This window comes from Macadamia integrifolia, chromosome 14 (genome assembly GCF_013358625.1).
Source record: "Macadamia integrifolia cultivar HAES 741 chromosome 14, SCU_Mint_v3, whole genome shotgun sequence".
NCBI lineage: Eukaryota > Viridiplantae > Streptophyta > Magnoliopsida > Proteales > Proteaceae > Macadamia > Macadamia integrifolia.
Genome location: NC_056570.1, coordinates 22,159,372 through 22,171,145, shown reverse-complemented (window position 1 = coordinate 22,171,145; position 11,774 = coordinate 22,159,372). Strand labels below are relative to the sequence as shown.

At 38.6% G+C, this 11,774-nt stretch overlaps 1 protein-coding gene across 1 annotated transcript; it reads right to left on the bottom strand.

Annotated features, from left to right (window-relative positions):
* Positions 1 to 2,863: 2,863 nt before the first annotated feature.
* Positions 2,864 to 11,400, bottom strand: LOC122061271 (polyamine oxidase 1-like). Its single transcript, XM_042624490.1, has 10 exons — positions 11,282 to 11,400; positions 10,947 to 11,196; positions 10,385 to 10,510; positions 10,241 to 10,302; positions 9,986 to 10,140; positions 8,421 to 8,564; positions 6,750 to 6,899; positions 5,028 to 5,282; positions 4,835 to 4,916; positions 2,864 to 4,258 (listed from the first exon to the last, which is right to left on the bottom strand). The coding sequence occupies exons 1-10, from the start codon at positions 11,331 to 11,333 to the stop codon at positions 4,029 to 4,031; spliced, it is 1,506 nt and encodes a 501-aa protein (XP_042480424.1). The 5' UTR covers positions 11,334 to 11,400; the 3' UTR covers positions 2,864 to 4,028.
* Between the last annotated feature and the right edge of the window lie 374 nt (positions 11,401 to 11,774).

Below are 11,774 nucleotides of genomic sequence, written 5' to 3'. Positions count from 1 at the left end.
CGCGCCAAAATTTCTTGATTAATCAAGCTTAGAACACTAGATTAAGTCATACATAATAGAACTTCTCTAGAACTTCAAAGATGGAAGAAAGAGAATCAATTCAGTTATGTTCATTACAGCTAAGACATCCACTAAGATGAGAAGACCCGCTTAGCAATAAAGGGGATCCATTGAAAATTAGGAAATAATTAAATTCAAAAACAAAATGAGAAATGAAATTGATAGATGGATTATAAAGTTTCAGAAATTTACCGTCACCAAAACCCAAACCCATTTCCATTTCCTAGATACCAAAATCCTAACCTAATCCCGATCACCAAAATACCCTAATTTTTTGGAACCAGTTGCTTCTTTTATTCTTACTATCTTATATACATACAGTTCAGAGTCTACTCTCTACAACCTACCACTTCCGGCGTGGTTTGAATCGTTAGACCATCATAGAACAATTGGAGAGGGGAGGGGAGCATCGGATGATCCCAAAACAACCGAAACCCTATGAAAGTTACTTACGCTGCTTTCCTGTGTGGTCGAAGCAGCGTTCTGTCATGGCTTGAATCATTAGACCGAGGGTGGAGATAGAATTAGGGGAGAGATAAGGTATAACAGTGGTGGATTAAAGGTTTAGACCTTTTCTCTCAATCCAATGGTTATGTTTAGGATGAACAGATCTTACGGTTAATATCCAGCTAGCATTCCTAATTCTATTGTAACCTGCTAGCATTCCTAACCCACTCCCATATTTTAAAGAAAAAAGTCATTAGTGATAGCCGGAAAAATGTAAATTTTCTTGAGAAGTGAAACATATTTTGGAAAAAGGAGTGCTAGCATTTTCGGTTCTCCATGTCTCTCCTCCTCATAGGCAATTAACCTCTATGCCCGAAGAGAGATAAAGAATGGGAAGTGCTAATAAACCCTCTGGTCTCGGGTAGAAAACATCGTCCCATATATCTTATAGGAGATGCACATATTTTCCTTTTCTTCCTTTTCCTTGTTACCCATGCTTGTGCAGTCTCTTCGGACCAAGAAATGGGGTATTTTTGGTATAGGTTGAGGCATTGAGCTAGCCCATCATTTAACTTTGATTTTTTTTTTTTTTTTGGTAGTAACTTGACACTAAATTAAGAGCTATAGAAAACAAAAAGGGAAATGGAAAGGCATACTTATACGCCTAGCCATACTGAAATATCCAAGTTTTTGCTTGATTATTGACCACAGTTTTAAGAATTGGAATCAGACTAAGGCATAGATAAGAATTGGCTGGATTCAATTCCCTAATCTAACCAATTTTTATTCGAATAATTGACCTATTTGCATATTTGGTTTTTAAATTTCATTTTACTTTGCATTCGAAATCCTTTGCTATAAAATGTAAAATAAAAGGTTATATGTAAAAGATATACAGTCACATGGGATGATAATTACAAAAGTTTCTCTTTTAAGTTTGAAAATTTCACTTCCTTTCACTCTAAATGTTTGTTGCAACCAAACAATGCTTGACATTAGAATAGGTGAAGATCGATTCCATTTCCAGTTTCGCTTACTTGAATCTTGTTGTTGATGATGGTAACTAGCATCAAAATTTTAATTACAATTTTGGTTTTTAACTTCACTATTGTACTCATTTGATCTCAAGTTGTCTTAAAGGTGATAGAGAAAGTTTTCCTTCTCCTATATAGAAAGATAGAGGATTCATCCATGATCTAACTGCCACTATTACTACTCCCCCCCCCCCCCCCCCCACATGTATGTCTCTTAAGCTCGAGGTTGGATCAGGTTCACATACGAGAACCATAGTGCATTCCATGTGTACAAGAACCTGATCCACACTCCTAAAGGCAAAAATATCCTCTACAGTGAGTGTAGTGATGTAGTGAGAATCAGATGACCGAGAGGACCTTGGGTGCATGCCCGGATGCTCTCAACTATCTGATGCTCACTGCATCATTGCACTCACCGCAGAGAATAATCACTCCTACTGAAGCTCTCCACATGATAAATGCCAAAAGTAAGTGGGTGGGTGGGGGGAAGAAGGGTCTTAACCTTTAAATTTTTACCCACAAAGAGAGATTAACATAATCCGGGCTTGCCATAAAGCCCAACAAAGACAATTAGTTTGAGAGACCGATGGACCAGACCAAGCCCAAAAAGGGATTAACATAATCGAGCTTGCCATAAAGCCCAACAAAGATTTATCTTGATTTGATAAATCTCTCTCACCCTCTCCATCGGTTGGCTTCCCACCCCTCCAGCTCAAAACTCAAAAGTAGACACTCCCTTACATTCTATAAACCATGAATATAGGTTCATTACACGGAAACTATGTGTTCAGTGCACCACACATATGCGAAAAAGAATATTAGCTTGTTTGTGTAAGTAATCACTGAATGTGCATTGTGAATGGACTCATAGCAGTCAATTCTAAGGATCGTATCCGCATCTTACTAACACTAATAGAAAGCGGCTGTTCACGTCAAGATCCAAAGGAGTTATTGATTCGTTGCTTGTACTTTTCTTTTTTATTCATCGAGATTGGGTTAGTGTTCAGTGTACCTTATTCTATCTAAAAAAATGCATTAGAGTAATATTACAAGATTTCTGTGGCAATTCAAATAACTGTTTAAGGGAAAATTACTATCACTATTATTATATGGTTATACTTGCCCTACATCTACTCAAGCTCCTTACCCTAAATTTCTATTCTGATTTTCCCAAGAAAAATCTTCCATTGTAATCTTAAATTACCAATGGTCCTCTCTTACTCCCATGCTGAAAGGGAGAGGAGGACACTACGGGTAATTTAGGGATTTTGAATTGCTATTGGAAAAAGTGGTGGGAATTTGCTTTTCTAGGGGAATAAATATAGAACAAGGAAAATTTCCCTTTCCCATTATATATTTAAGGGAGAAAATTTCCCCCGCACACAGTGTGAGGAGGAAACAGTGAACAGAGCCTTCATGTTTGTCAGGCAATATAGACACAAGATACTTGGGCCTGAGGCTTGAGTTTGCTGGATTTGTACTTGGTCCTTGGTCCTCACGTACGTACGTGGTGGGTATCACGGCATTTATGATTTTACCCATACAATTAGCTAGACTTTGTACACGAACCTGGCACACATTTGATGAACGTTGAATGGAAATGGCCCATCTCCTATTTAATGGGCCAGCTGACACTGCACGGAAAAATTCATCCACTTGTATTTATGCCAAGAGATGGGTGGGTTAGCATTGTTACAAAAATACCCATATCCTGCAGCTCATTAAGGCGATCCAAGTTGCTCCAACATGTTGGCAGACTTTCTAGCCCAAAGGCCTTCCCGTACACTGGCGGGTTAGCATTGTTAAAAAATACCCATATCCTGCAGCTCATTAAGGCGATCCAAGTGTACGATAATCTGACCAAACTTCAGTCTGTTAAGATTAACAGATATTTATATTCCACCAACCCCGAGTTCAACACAAGATGATCAATAGATCTTTTTTATAAAAAATATATATATATATATATATAAGTATGAAAAAAATAAAAAATCAATTTGGTGCGAAGTACACTAGAGAAATATACCCCCAAAAAAATAGGAGGAAAAAAAAAAGAGTAATGGGTCATTACCCTATGTTTCCCTAGCTTCTTCAAGATCTGGGAGGGGTGAATTTGGAGAAGGTACTAATCTTTGATTTTTTTTTTTCTACCCTTATGTTCCTTCTTTTTACCCAAATGACCTAAATTTTGTGTGTTCTATCACCTATGGCCCCAAGTCCAACTGCAGCTTCTCTTTCAGAATAAAAACTTCACAGCCCCTAAAGTCTATGGTCAATTGTTCCCAAAGCCGTTACTAACATTTGGGGTCTCTCTCTCTTTCCTTTCTCTCCTGAAGCATTTTTGTCAGTTTCTTTCACTTCCTCAATTTCGCATGTGGGCCGAAGGCTCAAGAGGTCTGAACCCGAGACCCACCGGTCACTCTTCACAACCGTGGTTGAGCAGTTCTGGTCAAAGTCAAAGTGAGTTCCAGTGAAGTGGCCATGTAGTCATTTGATAGCCTCTTGCACGACCAACTTCCCACTCACGTACAGCTGCCTTGCAATATCCCACTTCTGAAGACCGGACACTGCTTCCTGTTTGGTCAAAGTAAACGACTCAGTCAATGCAAGTAAAGGCTCCAGCAGAAAATTTTGACTCTCCACCAAGTCCAACGAACTCTCTCTTTTCTTTTCCTCCTTTCTCATCTCTTTCAACAAAGCGTTGCTTGTGTCAATGCCTGCCATGAACAAACCCAATAGCAAAACTAAAATGAATATCAAACTAAATGAGCCTGCTACTGTACTAAGAGACTGCTTTAGGGGTGTCAAATCCTAATCCAAATTGGCAAAACTTGATCGAACCAATCTGAATCAGCTCGAGAATTTTTTTTTTCTTTTAGATGGCTATACTAATGAAAGTGGAAAGTAACAGACAAAAAACTTGAACTCAAGACCTCTTGATGAATGTAGGTTTATGGCATCACAACCTCAACAACTGTGCTACATAATTTTGTTAACCCAAGCTTATTGTATTGACTTTGAATTAAAATATGTGAGAAACCAAATCCAAACGGGAGCACATTGAAACCAAACTAATACCAACCCAATAAAAAAACCCTGTTTTCTTTTTTGAAAATATATATACATGATACAACCAACCCAAATCAAATCAAACCCGATATCATAAGAGAAATCGAATTGACTTTACCCTTATTGGTTTGATTTCAGGTTAATTTATTCTCATATGGAAACTGAAGAAACTGAACCAAACTAACTGATTGGCACCCCTAGACTGCTTCATTTTAATAACTCACCTGATAGGTAGCCGCCATGGACGTAACCATTAAATCTCTCATTCGTGTGTTCTCCACTGAAGAATATTGGTCCGACTGGTGCCTAACCCATAAAAAGAAAATCCAAATCCCATCAATTAAATTAACCAAACAAAGGTTTATAAGTTATAACTGAAGAATTATGAGTCCAGATCCTGTAGAAGTGAAGAGAGACCTTAATGTCAGTGAAGTCTTGTTTGGTGGCTAAGAGGGGGTAATTGCTATAGCTTCCTCTTTGGAATCGGTTGTTCCACCAGCGAGGAACGAGCAACCGGGTTGCATCGGGTATGTCTGGTCCAAACATGTCCCTAAGTACCCCCATGGCCTCCTCCATCGTCTTCTCATCCGATTGAGCCTCGACACGTTTCGACTCGCCATTGGTTAGTGTCACCACCAGAATGTTGGACCCTGGGTAAGCATTCTCCATGTGCTGGTAACGTGCAAGCATTATATGATGAGTAGTAAGTGATGCGTGAATAGATGATTAACTCAAATAAAAAAAAAAAAATCCAAAATTCCCAACACATTATATATAATCTTCATCTTAATTTTAGTTTAATTAACATGTAATTATATAAGCAGAGAATCCATTTCGATTGAATTAAAATAAACAGAGAATGACAATGGTGGAGAAAGTATATCCCTAAAGAAGTCCATGGCAGGCCACGTGTGGTGATTTTATAACCGAGAAAGATGGAATTTCTCTTATCAAGTCGAGCATTCAATATAATATGAAAACGAAAATACAAGACAATCCAATGTATAAAGTTTGAATGAGTCTTACAAAATTTTAAAAATTATGAAAATGGAAAGAGAGGAAAACGATGTGAGACAAGAGATTATGTTATATATTCATAGTGCAGTCAATGTTTTGCCAACTCAAGAGTCCTCTCATCATCAGTGTGCGTCATGGTTAAAAGGAACCTCTCCATTTTTCAAAACCAATAATGCTGCAATTAAAAATGCAAGTTGCCTGTGGAAAAAAAATAATAACCTCTCTCTCTCTCTCTCTCGCTCTCTCTCTCTCTCTCAAAAAATAAATTGTCAAAAAGTCTCTTCCCCAGCACACAATGATGTGATTTTTATCATCTGGGTTGTAGGCAAAATGGGTAATTTCCACAAACTTTCTTTAGGTTTTAAAATAAAGGATACCCAAAAACCTAGTTCAGTAATGTCTGTGCTTTCACAAATTCTTGACAATGGCAATTTCTTAGCAATTCTCAACCATCCTAAGCATTAAACTCTAGCACTTCCCCTCTCTCTCTCTCTCTTTTCTGATAGTTCTGTGCATAGTGTGACAGTCCTCAAAGATTCAACTATTATTGAGCTACTCATTATGTACAACACTGACAAGTGACGGAACATCTGAAGTCTAACAGAATAGATCAACCCTAGTAATTATGGGCCTCGGTTTTCTGAATAGAATCAAAGATGGTTAAATATAATAATCAACAATTTAATGAATGAGATTTGCAACTATTGAGTTCATGAACCTATTCCAACATCAATAGAACAATGTTGAATCCAGAATTCCATGCAGATCAAGTCAAAAGGACCAAACTTGAGCCAACAAAGCTGGCCGACTTCACGGGTGTACCAGGTTGGCAAGATTGTCTTAGCCAGGTTGTACAAACAACAGTTGAGAAGACCTCCATAACGTTAAAAATAAATTGGGTTTCACTTCATTGGAAAGAGACAAGAACCTAGGTTTGTTTTAGTTGAGCAAGTAATTACTTATTATTTCCATGAAAAAAAATTGCTAGGGTTCTAAAAAGGTAAATCTACAGTGAACCCAATCATGCGTTATCATTCATATTCAAACGTAACTAAACTCTCACAGATCAAACACAAACAAAGGTGCACATGAAGAGGGTCAGAGAAAGAAAAGAAAACAAACCTGCCAAAACGTGTAGTAGCCTCTTCTCTCGTGGGCATATATAAAGAACTCAGTGCCTGGCCCACATGGCCAGAACTTGGAGGGGAACTTGAGGAAGATCTTGGTGTACACGATCACATCGCATTTCATTATAGCCTCCGTTTTCCACTTCTGTACATTGCTCAAATCGATTTTTATTTGCCTCAGTTTCAAGTCAGATTAAACTAAATAATAATAATAATAATAATATAGAAGATGAGACAGAGTTACAAACAAAAACAAATCTCTCTAAGCTGGCCATTCCCAACCTTCCTTCGTCCTGAGGTTGGGGATGGGGGACCACTACCAAACTGTGAGAACTCAACTCGTGAAGGGGTCATGGATGCCATTGTAACCAGCTGTCTCCATGCACCAATGGCAACCCTTCACTGTACGCCTGGTGTACCGTACCGTCCAAAATAATAAAAAATCTTGATATTCTATTTTGGAATTAACAAAAAAAAAATCTATTTTGGCATTTAGGCTTGAGTATCAGTCAATCGCGTAAACCCACGTATAACCCGTTTTATAAGAATAAAAATTCTACGTTTTTGGTAAGAATAAATATAGAAATTCTATACATACAGTTATGGCCTCGTGGGATAAAGCCCCAAAGCCAACAGTATCAGAAATCAGAAAAGATAATTATGAACGTTAAAAACGAAGAGGATTCAAAAAAAAAAAAAAAAACTGTTTATCTCTTGCCTTCATAACCTTTTATATTTTGATTATTTAAAGATGATAGCTCGTTTCCCATCACATCAGGGAAATAGGGTCTCTGAACCCAATGCCCCCAATACCAATTAAACAGGTTTGACCCTCTGTCTTGGTCAGGGTCTCAGGGATTTGGACCCTCTGCATCACAGTGGGACCATGTAATCTTGTACCAGCTAGGATTTTCCCACTGGTAGGCCCCATCATTCCGTATTGCGGACTTATTATTAAGGGCCATATGATCAATACTTTATTTTTTTTTTTGGTAAATATGATCAATACATTGGCCTGAAATTCAACTGATTAATGGTCAGTAGCTACATTAACAGTTTATGTAGTCAAAAAAATATATATGTAAAGGAATCTACCAGAGGACCTGAAACGCTTGACCAGCCATTTGAGTGGATTCCTTGCTTATGTAATGGTTTTGAGGTTTAAGAGGGATTTATATTATGGGGTTTTTTTTTTAAGTAATAAAATTTTAAGGAAGAAAATGTTACCTGTTTGCATGTCTCAGTCTCTCTTTACTTATGCATCAAGGTATCAAAATACAAATAAGTAGTGTTCAATAGGACATATATGTCTTTTAATAGGGTGAGGAAGAGAGTGCCAAGTCTGGACAAGCCGGCGGCATTCCAATCTCAACCACTAAAATTTTTTTAAAGAACGGTTTGCATATAGCAGGTCTCATCGAGGAGATATCGGTGAAGGGATCATTGTTCCTTGGCGGTCCCCGGTACCTTGTCCATGTCTCTCAGGGAAGAGACCAAGTGTCCTACCGTGCCTTAGGCGGATACGACGGAACAGATGAAGACATTTTACGGTTAAAAATGGGACCTAAAAGGCTAAATGTGGTCTAATGCAGCCCAGACAACATATATGGTGAAGACTTTGCGATTTGGAGAGAGAGAGAGAGAGAGAGAGAGAGAGAGAGCGTACAGGCAAGGGAGGGCAAATAGAAATAAGGTCGCTTTGAAGAACGCCAACACTAACAGACAAAATCACGTAATTGGCCTCGTAAACGCAACCATCCTCCGTTTTCACCGTAACGCCGTTTCTCGAGTGCTGTAATTCCCGAACAACCTGCTCTCACATGGATCCAATGGAACAATAAATAATTAATCCAAAGTTTATTAGTTTAAGCCCTCAATTTAATTAATAATTAATTAATTAGTTTATAAAGAAAGGATAGAATCCGAGGCCGACAGGCCCTGGACACATCAAATTCTGCGCATAGTCAAACCAAGAACTATGTGGAAACTGTAAACGAATGCTACATTAATATATGACAAAAAACACAAATAAATACAACATCAATATGTGACCAAAACCCAACCCTGCTCTTGTTTTTATTTCACATTTCATGGTGGGATCTCATAATAAATTGCACCTATACGTCGACAAGAAGTTCTATTTCAAGTGGGAGAGATGGCACTGCCCTACTGTTCCCTTGATTCATTTTTTCACTTGACTTCTTTACTCTGGTCCATGGAAGAAGCAATCACCCATTAAATGAGGAAAGTGACAAGACCTCCTACACCCTATTCTATTTAAGCATCCGGTTTTCGGAGAGTGTTTTTTGGACACTCTATTTTACCAAAAAAAAGTTTTTTGACATTGTGGAGTCATCTGACCATGATCTCAAGTATGGTATTGTATTTGAAGTATCGTATCAGTATTAGCTAAGACTAAGTCTTGATTCATGATTGATTTAGATTGGTTATTCGTACTGTTTCAAGGTTAAAACAGTAAAAAAATGTTTTTTTCTCTTTAAATGAAAGGCAAAAGTGATCGATACAAATCAATCCTTTTCAATACCAATCCGGATCCAATACCAATACCAATAGTGGAACTAAATCCATGCATATAAGTACACAAAGTTCCCACTACTGCAGAGTTTGGGAGAGAGAAATATATGCAATCTTACCATTTGCTTCCTAGAAGAAGTTTTTCTAAGTTTTGACTCTGATCAACATGTTGTTATAATACAATTTAACCATTGTGTCCCGAGCAATACCCAATGCCCCTTGAAAGATATTTTAAAAAATACAAAAAATTTAAGAGAGTATTTGTGAACCCAAAGGGAAAGTGATTGATTAACAGAAAAGTTTCTACAATCAGAGAGCAATTTTTTATTATTCCCTTTCATGCCCACAGATTTCAATTTCCCAATTTAAAAGAAACTCATAAACTAGATGAACTCATTAGTCGAACTGCATTTATTTAATAATGATCATCAAGAATGAAAATTTTTCTATAAAAGAGTTGACCAATTGGGTGGGAAGGGGAGGGGGGAGGGGGGAGGGGGAGGAGATCTTTTTTTTAGTGGTTTTGAAGAGAACGTCGTTATCTAAAAGACCAAAAGTCGGTCAAACCCAGCAAGAGAAGAAAGTGCATGCATAAAAAAAACAGTTCACAATCTTTTTAGTTTCCTCTCTGTTTTCTCAATCTGATGTTTGGAAAAGAACTGATAACAGCAAATAGAAAGAGTTTAGAAATGTTACCTTGTTTAGCTTAAGACGATTGTCCACGATTTTACCTTCAGAGGTGAAAAGAAAACTTTCCGCCATCTTATATAGCAAGAATTCGTATCCTCTTTCATCTGCTACAAGAAATTCTCTCTCCCCAAAATCTGTATATGTTGATATTGGTTCTACCTCTGTATACAAAACCCATTTTGTTAAATTTCCAACAAAGACCCACATCAGGAATCAAAGAAAAAGATGAACAAAATTGAGTTGATACTGACGGTAACTGACCTGCCATCTCAAAATCATGGAGGATGAAATCGATGGCTAGCTCTATTGGAGTCTTTGGTGCCCTGAAAACCCCCCAAAAATGAAAGTTAATCTGCAAAACTTAATCTGATAATAAGATGATCAAGGGAGTTAGAAGAGGATTACGATGATGGTTCCGGTCCTGTGGAGAGGCCACTTAGCATAGCCTCCTGATTCCTGAGTTCCTGAATCGCCGAGTCCACGGCTTTATTATACGAAGCCGCAGCTAAACCGCTTGGGAATATCTTCCCACTGAAACCGATTCAAAAAAACCGAGTCAGATACCAAGAATCGTCCGTGTTGTTTGAAACCCCATCATATAAAGAAAAAGAACTACAATAAGAACAGCACGAAACACAATTGCGACACAAACATCGTACGGCCGATGCTCTACTCAAAATATCAAATCGAATGTTTCACGTCGTAAACCCTAATCGTTTCTCGTCAGTGACAACTGGACATATGAAGAAAATGCTAAATTACGCCGGGGGAAGTACAATGGTTGACCATAATTGAAATACTAAACTCCACCTGTCCATCGATAGACATCTCACTACCTCAGAGTAAATGGCGTTCAGGCGTTGTCATGCGCACCTCTACAACCCCCGGCGTACTCTAGCGAAACCCGTGACAAAATAACTCGCAGGAAGAGAACAAGAAAGAAGAAGAAAAAGAGGAAGTAACGAACCTTCGATCGTAGATGTTGAAACGAGCATTACTGTAATCGGAAAAGCAAGTGCGAAGACCTGATTCGCAAGCTAATTCCCAAACCGGATTAGATTCCTTCCCGCCAACGCCTTGGATCCAACCGGCACCCAACTCCACCGACACGTCTCCAAAATCTTCCTTCCGAATCCTCCCTCCGATACGATCCGAAGCTTCGAGTATCACCAAATCATCCACTCCGTTCTCCGCCAATAACTTCGCGGCCGATATACCTTTACACAGAACAAGAACAACAAATCAGATTCAAATTTCAACGAAAGAGAGAAAACCTGACTGTATCGGAGGAGTTTTTCTCACCGGAAATCCCTGCTCCGACGATGATGACGGAACAAGGAGATGAAGAATCCATAGAGCAGCGGCGAGAGAGAGAGAGAGAGAGAGATAGAGGAGAATTTCCGGTTGCTCTGGTTATTAGTTTGTATATGAGAGAGGAAGAAGTAGCGGGAGTTTGGCCTTTTATAGGATGTGTGTGACTCGAATTCTACTACTTGACCTGACGCGTTTGAGGAGGTTGAGCAGGAAAGGGTAGATTGGTCTTTCTACCTCAACAACCAAGTTGAGGCGATCAGTTGGATGGTGAGGTGGAAGGATAAATTTGTAAAAGGGATTAGTCGGGGCTAAGTACACCCAAACCCGAGCCCGAATGTTTTGTTCCTTGTGTGGTCAATGTCGAATGTGGTTAGAACGACTTCCACGTGTCAAATCTATCTTCGTATCTTATCACGTGACAATTATAATAGTGGCCGTGCGAAGCATGTGATGTACAACAAATTGACCCTCCGAGGGTCAG